This window comes from Protopterus annectens, chromosome 1.part0 (assembly GCF_019279795.1).
Source record: "Protopterus annectens isolate FY-2018-M chromosome 1.part0, PAN1.0, whole genome shotgun sequence".
Taxonomy (NCBI): Eukaryota; Metazoa; Chordata; order Ceratodontiformes; family Protopteridae; genus Protopterus; species Protopterus annectens.
Window position 1 is genome coordinate 382018469 of NC_056725.1, and position 17652 is coordinate 382036120.

The following is a 17652-nucleotide window of genomic DNA, read 5'->3' on the forward strand; positions in this document are numbered from 1 at the left end:
CAGTTCGACTTTGTTAAGGGCAGATCATGCCTACTAAACCTGGTTGACTTCTTTGAGACAGTCACCAAGGCCATAGATGAGGGGAAGGTGGTTCACACAGCCTACTTTGACCTCGCCAAGGCTTTTGACACCATTCCCCACTTGGGAATTATAGAAAAACTCACCAGCCTGAACATAAACCACTACATCACAAAATGGGTTGCCAACTGGCTTACAAAAAGAACTCACACGGTAAGAATAGCGGGCTCCAGGTCCGACTCTAAACCAGTCACAAGTGTGTCCCACAAGGCTCGTTCCTGGGACCCCTACTGTTCAACATATACTTCTCAGAAGTACAGGCAAACACAGGAGGACTATGGCTAGCCAAGTTTGCCGATGACTGCAAACTGGGAGCCATAATTGACTCTCCGGCTGACATGGACATTCTCCAAAAGGGCCTTACTGAGATGGACACCTGTTGTCAAAGTCATGGTCTCAAGCTAAATGCCAAAAAATGCATAGTCATCCCATTTGGGAAAAACAAAACACCCATGAATTACCACATAGGTGGCAGCCCCCTTAATACAGAAGAGGTAATAAGAGATCTGGGGACACAGGTAGATAGTAATCTCTCCTTTGACAATCATATTGCCAAAGTAGTTAGGAAATCCTTCTATGTAGCCCATCTAATTACTAAAGGGTTTGCATCTAGAAATAAAGAGGTTATAGTGCCCCTCTACTCGTCACTCATCAGACCCATCATGGAGTATAATGCCCCATTTGGGATGTACCTCACAAGACACTTCCAACAGCTGGAAAGACCACAAAAGTACCTCACCAAGAGGATTACTGGCCTCAAACATATGTCCTATGCAGCCTGACTGAAATAACTCCAGCTGTACTCAGTGGCATATTGCTTACTCAGAGGTGATCTCTGCCTGACTTACAAAGCCATGTCCAACTCAGAATTGATGGACATGCTCCACCTAAAGAAATCCAAGTCACTGTGAGTCACTCACTCTAGTGAACTAAACCTCACCACAACAATAAGTAGAACATGCTGGAGGGATAGATTCCTGTCACAGAGACTCCCCATGCTTTGGTACAAAATTCCTAACTACATTAGGCAGAGTTCCTCACTACCACTCTTCAAGAGAAACCTTGACGAATGGATGGGTAACAGAAAATACACCCCTGGGATCACTTCATTGGCTCTTCTTGACAGAGGCTCAGTTAATTAATCAGTGGGGCGGTGAAAGCTGACACACTCTGGCTAGGCTTATAAATGCCCTCGGGCAGATAGCCTAGTACCTACCTATGAACCTATGAAATATAATTGAGCCAGCACTGTGGCATATAGAAATAAAGCCCTGACTATATGCCAGGTAACCTGGGTTTATTTAGCAGCCTGGATGTCTGAGGCACAGGTAGGGAGGGATGGGTCTCCCTATGCTGAAAAGTGGAGGGCATTCGTCAAGGTGCTCCCCGACAGGAGGCATGGTTTATACAGGGGAGTAACCTTAGGATGGAAGAGACAATGGGGGGGATGGAATGAGAGTAAGTCATTAAATTAAAAAAGCACCCCAGGCAGAAGCTGTCATTGGCATGACCCCCCAGGGTAAAAGGAGGAGCTGGAAGACCTGGTGATGAATGCAGGCACTGTGATGGATGTAAAGCATGAAATGAAAATAGGAGGTAGGGGGTGGTGGGTGGTGGATTAAGAACAATTCCCTGTGCAACCAAACTGTACTTCCTACATTTGTGTGCCTTTGCTGCATTATTTGCTGCAACTCTCTCCCCACTAGCATACAAAACACATCATCCAAAGCTTCCCTTAAAAACCTCATTAGGCAACACCTCAAGCAAAGTTGGCAGTGCCATGACTGCTCCCCAGGCTAGTAAAAGGTTCACATACTAAACCTAGAGTACTTGATAATAGTTTTCACTCTTACTCACAAACACTGGCTAATGCACAACGTATGTACTCTACCTGTGTACTATGCATGTATTCTACCTATGTTCCAAATTTCAGCTGTACACAATAAATCTATTAATTAGCTTTATTTTTAAATTAATATTTTCTTGTTTGTTCTCTCCACTGTAACTGTTGATGTGCTGCATACCACTGTAAAAACATTTCTGTTGTAATTTGTGTGTATACTGATCATGTCTAAATATCTAAATGTACCTGTAATTTTTCCTATGTGGAGCTTTTCTCCCCGGGCCTCTGCTGAAAAAGGGCCTTTTTGGCTCAGTCAGCCACCCCCGGTTAACAAATGTAAAATAAAAAAATAAAAATAAAAAAATAAATAAAAAAATAAAATAATTTTACATTGCAACTTTGTACCTATTACTGTCAGTGATTTCTTTGTGGCTCTTCTGTCCCTGAAATTCCACTGAAAGCAGTCTCTGTCTTAATGGACTTACTCAGTTAACAATCATAAGTAAGTAAATAAATATAGGTTTAGCATGCAGTTTGTCCCATACACTGTGAAAAGCCAGTTTGCCTTGTTTAGGTTTTCCACACATTTGGTTAGCCACTGTTCAGACATAAGAGGTTAACTGTTCTATGAAGGTTGATATTTATTGCCTCTGTAACCTGCTATAGAGCACTCCAGGGGGATCCAGTATCTGACAGGCTGGATGACATAGTCGACAGACCACTATGCTTTGCCAGAGATGGCCTTCACCTGTCTCCTCAAGGCTTTTGTAAACTGACAAAGGCGTGTGCCTTCCCCATGGTGCCTTTTTTAGGCAATGTCAAAACAACAAAACTTACAACTTAAAGAAATCCAGTAGAGACAAACTCAGGGTCATGCTGCATAAACTGCACTCCCTGGAAGTACGCCTCACCTTGGAAGATGCTGATGTCTGTGCAGTCACTGAGACTTGATTCAAGGCCACAGAGAGCACCCTGGCCATACAAGGCATCAGTGCCTTTCGCACATTTAGAGCTCAGAACGAGAGTGAAAGAACTAAAGCCAGAGGTGTATCTATTTCATTAAATCCAAGTACACCTTGACACTGGTAAAACAGTATGACTCTCTTGAGCTACTCCAGGTCCAAATAACTATAGGCAAAATACTCTACCATATCATTGCTAGCTATAGGTCATCCATGGTGAACCAGGAGAACCACACTGCCTACCTGGACTTACTAGAGTCCCTCAGTATCAGCAAACACCTTGGTCATGGGAGATTTCAAACACCCTTCTATTGATTGGGCGACTTATATGAGCACAAACACAATTACTGTGAGGTTCCTAGATTTTGATAATTCAAATGCCATAGAACAGTTGGCCTGCACCCCCACAAGGGATTCGAATGTCCTAGACCTAGTGTTCACCAACATGGGGGGGGGTGTCACTGCACTATGCTCTGTGTGTTGCCCTCCCGTGTAAGGTCAAACCATAAATCAGTCTTGTTTGAAGAAAAAAAAATCATACCTGGCACCCCCACAGGAGCAGAAAAAAAAAAAAAAAAACTGAAAACTTTCTCCAAAACAAACTATAGCCTACTAAGTGATGGTATAAAAAGTTTCAAAGCCACTGCTAACACAGCCAACAATGACATATATGCAGAAGAGTACACAAATGCCCTATACAGCCACATAAACAAATGTATTACTCAGCTGTACCTGACAGGATTAAAACAAATTCCTCCCGAAAAAACAAGCTACCCTGGTGGATTGTAAGTATAAGTAAGTTATATAACAAAAGAAAGAAACTGATATCTAATAACAAGAGGGAATTTACTCAGCAGAGGAAGAATACCCTGCACAGCTTGAACAAGCAAGTCAGATATCTTGTAAAGTCCTCTAAGGCTAGTTACAAGACAAAATTAGCACCCCTAGCTAAAGACAACCATAAGGCATTCTTTAGCTATGTCCAAAAGCTACAAGGCAATGTCCAGCTGTGTGCTGAACTTATAGTGGATGGTGCCACTCACACTGAACCTGTTAGCTAATAGATTTGGCAATAACTTCACCTCCCTATCCCGACCAGCACTACCCCAAAGCATTCCTGACACCAGTCCTCTGCTGAGTATCTTCAAAGAACAGATCATACAAGCACTCTCCTAGGTCAAAAACATGGCCTTTATCGGACCAGATAACATCCCAGGTTGCTTACTAAACAATCTAAAACAAGACCTAGTGGAACCACTTGGCACTCTCTTTAACCATAGGCTTTGTTCCAGCAGAGGAGAGAACAGCAACAGTAATCCCCTTGCACAGAGGGGGTACATCAACTGACCTAGGAAGCTATCAACCCATAAGCCTAACTAGCCTTATCTGCAAGGGCATAGAAAGAATCATTAGGACTTTATCAGCAAGGACACAGGTGACCTTCTTACTCTTGACCAGATCCAGTTTGGTTTCGTCAAGGGTAGATATTGCTTATCAAACCTGGTAGACTTCTTTAAGAATGTCACCAAAGCCCTGGATGATGGCAAAGCAGTATAAACCACTTATCTTGATTTAGAAAAGGCTTTTGACACGATCTCCCACTCTGGGATCATTTAGAAAGTCTCCCAGCTGAGGATTAACCCATATGTCACTAGATGGGAAGCCAACTGTCTCACTGACAGAATGCACATTGTCAGAGTTGGGGAGTCCACCTCCACCAGTAGACCAGTTACCGGCAGGGTACCACAAGGATCTGTGCTGGGCCCTCTGCCATTTGGAATCTATTTCTCTAAGGGTCAGGTGAAAGTAAATGGCTTATGGCTTACCATGTTTTCAGATGACTGCAAACTGGGTACAATCATTGAGTTCCCCAATGATGTAAACATAATACAGAAGGGGCTGACACAGACAACTGATTGGTACCAAAGTCACGGACTAAAACTAAATGCAAAAAATGCCTCATTATCTCCTTTGGCAAAGAAGTAGCCCCTGTTAATTATGATATAAATACCAACCCTCTAAGCTCAAACCCAGTGGTGGGAGACTTGGGAACACAGGTTAATAGAAATCTATACTTTGATCACCATGTGTGCATAGTGGTAAGGAAAGCCTTCTACATTACACATGTCATAAATAAGGACATTACATCCAAGACTAAAGAGGAGGATATAACTCCACTGTACTCGACCCTTATCAGATGACTAATTGAGTACAATGATCCCTTCTGTATGTAAATCACCAGACACCTGCAGCAACTGCAAAGACCACAGAGGTTTCTAACCAAGATAATCCAGGGCCTCCAAAACATGACTTACATGAAAAGATTGAAAGCTCTGTCACTGTACTCTGTATCATACAGGCTGCTGAGAGACAACCTATACCTGGCCTACAGAGTCTCTGACTCTGCCCTAATGGAAATGCTGCACATTTGCAAATCAAATGGGACAAGAGTCACTCACTCCAGGGATCTGAACCTAGCCTGTGACATTAACAAAAGATGTTGGAGAGACAGATATGTCTCCCAGAGATTGCCACTCCTCTGGAATAAGCTCCCACTTCAAGTGAAGCAGAGCTCCTCAATGACCCTATTTAAGCGCAACCTTGACAATTAGATGGGTGACTGTAAATTCACACCAGGGATGGCAACTATATCCCTCATTCACAGTAGTAGTTGGTGCTTATAGTAGAATTGCTCTGCTAACAACAACCATTTAACTATGGTCAATTAGGGTACATGGGTTTTTTACACTGCTAGGCTTGTAAAGGCCCTAGGGCCACTAGCCTAGTAACCTCCTATGAACATATGAACATATAACCATAGCCATTTGAATCCAGTTCTTAACAAAAATTACCATAATTCTTGAGTGTTTACATGCAGATTTTAGAATATGAAGTGAAGGAACAATTTTTGAAGGCGTTTAATTGTTGGATGATACAAATGGATTATACTAGCCTCTGACCTGTAGGTGACACTAACCATGGTAGCCATATTGTGAATATACATTTGTTATCCTGCCTTAGGAATCTTTGAATTCCTCACACACAAAGCAAGTCTTTGGCTCACAAACTCAGTTATTATGGATTACCCTCCACATTGTTACATTGCCCTGTCATTATGAATAAAAGTACAATAATGCATATCAGAACAATATTTTGATAAGAGGGTTATTTTAAGGGAGGTACCAGATACAGTCAGATTGCTTGTGTGTCCCTTGAAATTATTTATTTGTTAATTATTTATTCATGTTTTAATTACCATGCTGTTCAGCTAGGTTGTAGCCCATTTTTGTTGGCAGTACTGGGAGAAAAGCACACAGCTGTCAGAACATATGCTACATAAAATACAAGGAGAATCATAAATATTTAGCTACATTAGGCTACTGACTGCTATGTACATATGAAGCATAGTCAAAGCAAATAAATGTGGTAAAGCAGCCAGTCAGCCATATAGCCTGGATTACACAAAGGCATAGAAGACACATGCTGCCTGACATCACATTTACATTGCTTTAAACCCATACTACAACTTAAATACTGCATTTTGTTTAATTTACAAAAGGCATAGCACACAAGTATGATAAAATAACATGTACATGATGCCTGTCATTGCTTTCTGGATAAGAAAGACTGCACATTTTAATAAGATAAGCCTGTTAACAGCTGGTTGGCACAATTTATCTTGCCAAGCATTGTTAATAGCCATAGTTCAATTATGATTGAACATATTAAAACTACAGGGTATTAAACTAAGTATTTAAAAGAGTCCTACTAGTTAACATAAATTAGTAACAAACAGCTGCAAAAAGATGTTTTTTTTCCTTAATCAGTGGTAAATGTTTATTGTATCATTTTAACTTTGCTTGAAATTTGATTATACTATTTTCTGGAGCAGAAAGCTGCAGATGGGGACAATGGGAAACATTTTTGCATTTTAGTGGCATTTTCCTTTCACCTCAGGGTACAGGTGTGAAGCCAACTGTGGTTGGAGGAGGGACTTTTCCCCTGTAAAAATGATTCTTGATATACATTTCTGTTTTTAGTTTCAGTGCTAGTGAATATTTGTCTTCATTTTAATATAGGTTCATAGGTTCGTGTGTTCATTGGTACTTACTAGGTTACTGTGCAATGGGAATCTTCTGAAACCTAGCTATGCATTCTCAAGAAGTTTTTTTTATTTGTTTGTTAACCCTTGTATACAAAAAACTCAGAGGCCTTCTATTTTAAATACAAACAACCTAGAGATCAACAGACATTCACATGTTATCTCTATCCATAAGAGATGAGGGTGCTAAATCTGGGGTGAACTTGTGGTTTCCCATCCATTCATCCAGATTATGCTTTAATAGAGTAAGAAACTTACCTTGTTTCATGTGGAGAGGAATTAGATTCCAGAGAAGAAGCATTCTCTGTGCCATATATACCTGTACTAGGTTCCATTTATGTTGCAGAAGAGATAAAGATCTTTTGGGTGGTGTTACACTTCTGTTGGACTTGTTGATATGCAATAGTCTGAAAGGATGAGGCTGTGTAAGTGGGGCAGATATCTCACCTAAGTAGCCTGCAAGATTCCAAGAAGATGGACACAGCTTTGATACAGTTAATGCAGCTTTTATGAATTAGGTCCCTAATTTTTTTGAGAAAGATCCGTGGTCATTCAAGCTGGGTCAGGTGTTTGGACAGGTACATACTGAAGGAGGTATTATACTCAAATGTTTGGCCTAATAAGTGCCATATACAGTGGAATGACTTTCTTACAATAGTAGATACATGGTGACCAAAGGACAGCACATTGTCTACATGGGTTTCCAGTCTCCTGTCTACTAGATCAATTTTTAGGGTTGTGTTGTCAATGTGATAGTTACAGGGGATGTCATGCTTGCTGAAGGATACTATTATACATTTTTTTAGCATTTAACTTTAGGCCATAGTTTTGGCCCAGCTATTTGTTTGGGGAAGGACCTCTTGGAGGATTTTGGTGTTGTCTGGAGAGTTTACGATGGCACCAAGTTTACAGTCATCTGCATACTTGATCACCCATAAACCCCTAATGTTAACTGTCAAGAAATAAATGCCAAGTAAGAGTGGTCTGAGGACTGAACCTTGGAGTACACCACTAGTGACAGGTCTTTTGGAGGCAGTAAAGCCACTCACACTACTTTCCTGGGTACTGCTGGCAAGCCAGTTTACTATCAGAAGAATTATATACAGATTTATATTTATCTGGGTTAGTTTATTGGGTGTCTGTCATTCGATCAACAGCATTTTTATCCAATGCTGAACAATTGAATGAAAAGGAGGGAAACAAATTTTGTCAACAGTTACATTTTCTTTTTTCTCCACTGCTTTGTGACCTTAGAGTAGGTATATTTAAGTTTTTGGTGTGGGGGTGCAAGATGCTTTCCCCCTCTGCAAAAAAAGTTATAACTGAGGTCTGGCGAAAGTTGTTTCACTCCTTTTCTTTTAGTCATTCATCACTCAATAAAGGTGTTTTAGATTGATCAACATGTGTCCGGCTTATCAATTGGAACCCAGTGTGGAATGGTGTTGAATTCCGTTACAAGGTCTAGCTATATGGTGTGCACTGAATTTCCCTCATCCATTGCTTCAGTAACCTTCTCAAAGAAGTCAACCAGATTAAGCAGGCAGGATATGCCGTTGACAAAGCTAAACTAGCTTGGGTCAAGAGTTTGTAGGTTGTCTATATCCTTATGTATTAATTCCACAATGATTCTTTCTGACAACTTCCATAGCCTTACAGATGAAGCTGGGCAGACTTATTAGTGTAGAATTATGTGGGATATTTATTTCATTAAGTTGATTTCCATCATTTTGGCTTTGTTTCATGAACATGCCCTTGTAAAAGCTACACACATTTCAGACTGCTGTGAGGTTCAGGCCCTTTTGTTAGTTGCTAATTCACTAACTGCTTCAGTATTTTAGTCAATGCAGTACGTATTTGTTCAAAAGATATACCCTCCTTATGCAGTAGTATGACGTATGCCTCTTATTTATTTTCACGTTTGTAACAAGGATAAGTACACTGGCCCGAGGACCCTTTTCAGGCAAGTTTTTCTTTCCACAGGGATTTACCCTTTTTTATTTTCAAACCCCTTTATTGAATTATCACTTGTGATATAGGCAATTTACATTCATATAAAAGTAATCAGACTATATTAACATAAACATTATATGTCACATACGTTGCTATACATCATACAACCTAAGCAATATTACATAAATTATTCAGTTCCTGCCTTTTTTAAACAAGAAACATGAGCTGAATGGCTAGTTTTATGAATTTGTTGAGGGGATCATTTGAGCCAGCAGGATGGGAACCTGTTGTACCCACCCGATCGGCTACCTTTCCACCATCAGTTTCCTCTGTTGGGTTGCATATGTCAAAGTATGATTGGTTAAAATTAATCACATTCAGAATGGCCATTTTAGATTTAACATTATTACTGCTTTATCTTCGTTGAAGGTTGAACGTCAATCTGTCACCTCGGCGTTCGTGAAAATCTACTGCCAATCATTAGCCGACTGGAGTTCCGCTGTGGCGACCCCTAACTGGGAAAAGCTGAAAGACAACAACAGCAGCTGCTTTATTTTGTAATGTCACCTAAATTGGAACAATGGACATAGTGATTTTTAAAAATCTCTTTTTCTCTTTTCTACAGCCAAATGGACAATCCCATCAAACAACATTACTTAACCATAAATACTGTGCGGACCATCTACTTATTAATAATTTAAAACAAACTAAACTCTGTTCTGATCAAGTACTGCTTAGTAAAATAATGCATCCTCTTTTCATATTTAAAAGCTAATACATCGGACATTTACAACAGTAATTTAAACACAAGCACCCCAGATTTACAGGGAGGTATCCATCCTCACATCCCTCTAACCCATCACTGCTGTCTACTTCCACATACCCTATTCATTAACAGTATGACTGAAAGAAGTTCACCTAAGTTGTAGTAGCAGTAATAATAACGGAATCTGAATGAAATATTGCTTTCACATAAAACTCCAGACATCATGGACCTCTCTAAAACCTAGTTTAAACCTTATTACCATATTGTGGCACTGTCTGTGACCTGGGCTAAAGCTAATTACCCTCTTATATAATATCTCCACAGATATTATCATATTCAAAAAAAATAATAGACCAGGACAAAATGCTGGGGAAGGACCAGTCCTTGTTTGTCAAAAATGCTATCACACAAGTCCCATAGTGGATTCTAACTCAAAGCATGACACAACCCAATCATTTGTTTCCTGAAACACTTATGGGATCCTCAGCTAAACCTTATATATGTGCACCATACAGTTCAAGCTCCATTTTGATTCTGGAAAGTCTCTTTGACACTTTAGAGGCTGGTTAACTAGGAAGTGGCATTTCACTTTATGAGGAATTTGTCTACGGCAGAACCTGTATTGTATTTATGACCATTTTTCTGAATCTGTTGCATTTATACATCTTTCATAGTTGCTTCTTTTTATTTCATTTTACTTCTTTTCACTACATATTTCTATCCTGCTTCTATTTAATTAATTTGTTTTCCTTTACATCAATCAATTTTCTTGGCTTATGTTTCTGTTATGTCAATAAACAAGATCTAGTATTCATTTTTGCCTCATCAAGTGCTTTCCTCCTCACCCGTTTACTGTAATGACACTGAATTATCTGGGGTTTGATCTCATTACTAATAGAAGTAAACCCACTGTGTCTTTCTAGTTCTCTCTGCCTGGTGCAGTACATTTGCATGGAATCATCTTTTTTACGTGTCCTTTCTAAATTTGTATTTCATATTCTGCACTTTGTGGCTCACGCGATAACTTGTTTTAACAGATCTTTCAACCTGTCATTTGCTCCTACTGCTGTTTTTAGATGTCAGACACTTGCTCTCTTGCATACATAGGAGTAAGGCTATTAGTCATCTCTAGAATTATTTAAAACAGTAGTATAATTATTAAACACAACTACCTATTTCTTTCACTGTATGCATCACAGTCTGTAGCAATTAGGTTAAGACTCTTTAAACAAGTTTTTGATTATTTATGCTTTCAGCTTTATGCTTTTTTTAGTTAATTTCTCAACCTTGTCACAGTCTTTTATGCAGATGTTCTAAATTGTCACTGTGTTTTGAAAGTATCTTTATTTATTTGCCTTCGCTTACCAGGAAAGTCCAACTGGGTATATTTCCATGTTCAATGGAGGTCCAGGGAGGAAAGTACCAGTATGTACATAGAAAATAGAATAATACAGTATTGCAATGTACAATTAATTCTTATAGTGATTATTTACAATAATGTGCAATAAGAGTGGGATGTGAAAAAAGTAGTACTATCGAGTGAGAACTTATTATAAGCACAAGTAGATTCTCATACTTAATTCATCAGAGCAATGCTATGAACGTTAGTATATGAAGTTATGAGAAGTGGAAATTAATGGTTACGGTTATGTCTAATATTATTCATGATTATTTGAGAAATATGCAAGACCCGTCTATGGTACATAACAGCAGCTGCTGAAGAGATGTCAGCAATCATGCATATTATGAGGCATGGGAAATAGGTGCTTGAACCAGTGGGATTGTGTTGAAGTATTAAGTCAAACAGTGAGGACTTTGTACAGTATAGTATTAGTTTCTCTCTTTTGACAACAGGAAAACAGGCATGTGACCATTTAAAATTATAACATGATCACTTTTTTTTATTTTCTCTGCTTAAAATATTACTTTCCAATGAATAAAACAATTCTCTTCATCACTGGTTTTCACACTGTCGTGTGTGAAGAACTGAAAAGAATTTGACGAGGGAAGAAATCAGTTGTTTAAGATTTTCAAGGTTCAAAGTCACTTAAAAGATTCGTATCTGGAATACATTAAAACAAAAGAAAAAAACATGGGCAAGCAGGCAAAAGCTAAATAATTAAGTGTATATAACAATTGTACTTCCCAGTGTCTACTTCCAGATTCACAGCTTAGTGTCTGACCACCCCTTGCTCAAACAGTCCACTAATCAGAAGCATCCATTGATATTCTATCGGAAAAAATAACCACCAGAGCTATAATGAGCCTGCCCACCGGAAGTAACCACAGAATGATGCTCGGCATCGAATCAATGTCTAGGGAAGTAATGGTCAAGAGAACAGGCCGCTAAAAGGACTTCTGTTGCATTTATAAACATTTAAACCATGAAGCACCTAGGACAATATTTCACAACCCTATAACACTGAAGAAGAAATTTAAGGCAATTTTTAAAAATACTGCTGTACTAAAAATAATGTCAAATGCGTGTAGTAATCTGTCAGGTAAAATCCTTGAAGTTAAAAGTGAGTGCACATTTGTGTTGGTTAGACCGACTGTCATGTTTGAGGCTGATGTTAAAGAATATTAGCAAACCATTTGAGAATGGAATTATTCTAAAGTTAGGAAACAAAGATTCTGAAATGCAGATAAGTAAACAACATCAGCACATACTAACCAGTACTTCCCTGCTGACAGATGCTCTTTTATGTGATCTCACATTTATTTCCTTTAACACTAGTTCTGCTTTTCTTTCCAGAAAGAAGGCCCTGCACCTGGGCACTATGAGCTGAAGGGTGATGTACAGCATGCTATTAAATCAAGTTTTCAGTCAAGAGTACCCAGGTTCCTACCAATACGAAATGTAAGTATTTTTTGCAGGACAGAATTCTGTTATAATAATGTCAAAAAAAAAAAGAAATGAAATGCTACAATTTCCACTGAGGCTTCACATTATTTTTAGGTTTGAAGGTCCAACATGTGGAACACATGAACTGCATTCTAGGAAATCCAAAGCATCTAGCTTGTGTATCTTAAAGATTTGCTGAATGATATGCTATTACACCTATTAAAATAGAAGTCACAATCTTAATACAAAGTATGTCTGAGGCAGAATTATTTAAGTGTGCTAAAGAGAAATCAGATAGGAGAGGTTAGGTAGACCATACCCCTTTTGACATAATTCAATATGAAAATATTGATTTGGCTTCATGACTGACATTTGATACATTATTTATGTACACTCAGTAGCACTGTCTATAAATATTGAACTGAGAGTGAAATAACAAGTAGCAGGCCTCTCTATTTTACTGTTAAATTGTACTAACTCTGACATCACTGTATCTTGGAGAAAAAAAATGAATTATCAGAGATACTGCGGTCTCAAGCTTTATAAAACAATAAACTAACACATATTTGTGATCACACGTTAGAGTGGGAATTATAAATGTTTCTCACTTAAGCCTAGTACCTTTTCATTTATTTAGCATGTGCATCTTATACATTTAAAAGTTACATTGAAGTAATTCTAGAACATACACATGAAATGTAAATATTAAATTCAGCATTATCTATAAATGGGTAGCTGAACCCTAGTAAATTTACCTTGCAAGTTATGCACAGTAATTACAAGTCTGGGGAAGAAAAAGGCTTCAGTTCTGTTGTGCTGTTACAGTGCATAGTGATGGAGAGAATAAAAGTGTGTGAGAGAGTGTGTATGTGTGTGTGTGTGTGTGTGTGTATTCCATATAAAGAGATGTTTAAACAATTCTTCGATGGAGCAAATGATTGAATTATGCTTGATGGTCTAGAGGCCATTAGGACCTCCAAAACCATGGGGTTCTAGATATTCTATGGTGTATTTTTGAGCTGTATTCCAACCGACACTTCCTCCAGTGCCCAAGCGATAAATTGAACCCAGACCATTTGAGGTTTTATCAATCAGTCCCAATGATGTTATTTGCTAAAACATTGTTTACAATTACTTTGGTGCCTAATTAGCCATCCTCTTTGTTCCCCTGCCCCATTTCATCCCAGAGGGAAATGACAGAACTATTTTAAAGTATTTTTGCAGGGGACCTCCACCCATGTACTCTCAATGTGGGTTCTCTGCTATCACAACTATGATCTGTAAATACACTGCCTCCTAAGTCACATACAAGGGATTGCATTTATTTCCTTTGCTCCAAGCTGGTGCAACAAAAGAGGTAGTGTACTTGGAGACTGGCAGTGAGCACCGATCCTCCCCAGCAAAATCTCAGATTTTTAGAATTATTTGTTTTCACTAATGCAGCAATGGGTTAACAGGTCCCATGACAATGAAGAATGTTAAAATAGAATTGGAAAGCTGGAAAATGCCCTCATTTATGAACAAAAGTATACTAACCACTTTTACTGTATGTATATCTCATACAAGAAACATTTATAAACTATCAGAATTATTACAGCTCTTGCTACATACAATAAAATATTTTCATTCATTGTACATAACTGTGAATGAATGTCCAAAGAGTGTTGTGTGGTTTTGTGTTAAGTGTTTTTGTAATGCTGGATAACATATCAGTGGATAGTACATATTCCTATTTCTCTTGGTAATTTAAGTTTAAACGTCAGTATACACATGTACTGTAAATGCACAATCATATGGAGGGTACCTTTCTGTATGGCCTAGGCACCAGTAATGTAGATGTACGACAGTTGGATTATCTGAGCTCCTGGGCATTGTTTGCCATAAACAGGATGTAATAATCATCCTGAGGAAAGAAGTTCCCTGCAGCCTACCTGCTTTAGCTGAAAGATGATTTGGAGATGGAAGATTGAGGCCTTGCTCTAAGTCATGAGGCAGAAGGAGTCGATCACAGTGGAACGGTGTCTTCATGAAGCGGTTGATCATTTGACACTGTAATTTACCAGCTACCTTGGTATACAGTCTGGATTTGGACAACATGGAGACTTACCTTGTCTGATGTTTGATTCCCTGGCAGGTGAACCTTTGCTTTGCTTTGTGACACTGTGTTCTTTGTATATGTGTGTGTGTCTGTGTGTGTCTGTACGTCTGCGTGCAGCATACCTATTATTTTTTAACAACTGTTGCTGCATACCTTAAAGATCTTGGATACCTTAAAATCATCTGGGTTTGATGTCAGTGTTCAGTGATTTGCCAGATTTGATTTATGCATTTGCTAGAAATTTAGTGTTTTAATTGGACAGCAGTTTTTGGCTATTCCGGGGAAACTGAAGATTTGTGTCATGCAGTACCCGCACATCCTTACAAAAATGTTTCATTTCTGGGATTATTGATCAAAGTCTGTGCAGCAGATAACCTTCCTGGTAATCTGTAAAGGTATGTTTCATGCCTGATGGTACTGTCTATATTAACATTATATTATGTTATATTATTTTATATTATATTATATTACATTATATGTATAGCAACATTATATGGATGATAACAGAAGGAGACAATAACTCTATTTAGTCTGCTTATTTAAGTGCCTTAACATTTTACCTCTGCTCCATCTCTACCTTACACTTTTTTTATTTGTTTGTTGCCTTCTTGAATGTCTGTGCAGATTCTTTCTCCACAAGCACTTCTAGATATCCAGGGAACAACTGGTCCCTACAATTTTCAACTCATGTCTCTCCTTTCCCCTCTGTCCCTCCCATTCAGAATGACCCCCTTCACATATTTCTGGCATAATCTTTTGCAGTGGTATTATGTCCACTTTATCTCTTCCAGTTGCAAGTGAGAAGATCTCCTCTAGTCTCTGGCTAAATTCCTTTTCTTGCAAAAAAGTTGATGCAGTGGCTAACCAGAAGTTAGGAAAACACAACAGAATCAACAAAACTAACTTCAGGAATGCTCAAAAAACTAAATTTATTACATGCAAAGCTTTTGGGTACAACCCTTCTTCAGAACTATTCAAATATAAAAACATTTCATTGTATATAAAGAACTATTAAGAATCACATGATCACAGTCAGCCAATAAAAAAGTTAAATAATAAAACATTCTAATAAAAATAAAATTATAAACATTTTTTATACAACCATTCATTAATGCTTTAACATACAAAATAATCATTCAAATAATAGTAACTACACATTTAATGCAATTGTAGTTGTTTCTTAGCAAAAACTGGCTTAATACTTACAGTGCTATTTAAACCTAGAGGCAAATCTGCCTGCAGCTTTATTATACAATTATATTCCTTGTTCTCTAGTACATTATTAATGTCACCACCTCTGGTTTGCCTAAAAACCTGTTCAATTGTCCTGAATTTAAAATGATGTTCAGAACCACTGTTCAAAGCATGTTTACTTAAAGCATTTGATCGAACCTTCCTACATATGTCGGATTTGTGTTCCGTTATACGTTCTTTTAATTTCCTAGTAAGTAGTTTTTCCTACATAGAAGGAGGAATACTTCACGCATGTAGCTAAACAGACCACATGTGTTGTATTGCACTTAGCCGAACAATGAAAAATAAAATGTTCTTTTGTTGTTGGATGACTAAATACAATACTACTAAGGGAGATGTCTATACAACAGCTACAGTTTAAACAGGGAAATGTGCCAATTTTACTAAAATTACACAACAATTTTGAAATCTTTATAACACAATTTACTTTTTAAACTGCACAGATTTCTATAAGCAAAGCTTGGTCTACTGCTCAAGAGTCTTTGCAGTTCTGGCATAATCATTAAAATGCTCCAGTTCTTTCTAATTGTTTTCTCCACCTTGTTAGTTCTAATGTTATAAATTGTTCCATATCTAATTGCATTTGTATTTACAGTCCCTACCTTGAGGCTTTGTCCTGCATAAAAAATAGGTTTAGTCAGACTGGTTCTATTCCTAAGTACATATTAATATATGCTATGGAAACTCGACTTTTTACATTTCTTTTTTTTAAATAAACTTACAAAATCCAGAAACTTCAAAACAATGAGAGACACAGGACAGAAAGAAGTGTAGAGAAACATACCCGATTATCCTTATAATTTCTCTGTCCCGTCTATCCCGTACATTGAAAGTCTCCTGATTTCTTTGCATTGCAGTAGCGCTGTGAGATATATGCCACTTATGACTGTATGGAAACTTTTCCCTAGGCTTTTTCTTCTGTGTTCTTTTTGAATCGCTGCCTGCTGATTGTCAAGCCTCACTTTATGTCACCTGCCATGTCATCTCCTCATTCTTGGGGGGTTTGCGCCCGTTATTTTTTTGCCACTCATGCTTTAGTGATACCAACCGTGCTTATACCTGCCGCTCCTCTATCAGGAGTCCACTGCTTCGTACCAGGCAGGGTTGGGGTGTCATATCAACCTAAGCCCTGCAAACCGAAAAAAAAAAAAAAAAAAAAAAAGCAACTGAGATCTTCCATTCGCTGTTACTTCCTTTACACAGCACTGATGTACCACATAATTGTGGTAATGAAAGTCCCATATGCATGTGCAGTACATCAAGAAAGCCCCAGGGTACCAGGGATAAATGCAGAAGAGCAGCACTGCACTGTTATACAAGGACATTATTTAAGAAAAGTAAGTAACTTTTTTCTTAAATAATGTCGTTGTATAATAGCAATAACCCATGGCTGGGTGTGGGTAATGCTGGATTTACCCAAGATTGACTTTGTTTGGTTACTCAGGCTTCACCCTTATAACCAAACAATGCCACCATGGGTAAATCAGCATTACCCACACCCAGCCATGGGTTACTGCTATATTACCACACTGCATCAGTGGTAGCCCAGGCTTTATAATGGTATAATGGTATGTAACTATTATAGAGGTCAGAAAAAGGTAGTGTCGTAAATCTGGTATATAATCATAAATAATTCAAAGTTATTCTAGGGCATGTAATTACCATTTAATTTTGGAAAGATTAGGAAACATACAAACATTGTGAATGGTATGTACAGCTAGTTACAACTGAGGAAATCCATTTCAAGCTGAGTA

General features: G+C 38.2%; 1 protein-coding gene across 2 annotated transcripts in view; it reads left to right on the plus strand.

The window, feature by feature from the left end:
- STPG4 (sperm-tail PG-rich repeat containing 4) overlaps positions 1-17652 on the plus strand; it is a 368777-nt gene that overhangs the window by 280123 nt on the left and 71002 nt on the right. For both annotated transcript variants that reach the window (XM_044060218.1, XM_044060211.1), the window contains one exon: positions 12457-12561. In XM_044060218.1, the coding sequence (XP_043916153.1) occupies positions 12457-12561 (105 nt within the window). The remainder of the gene's footprint in view (positions 1-12456; positions 12562-17652) is intronic.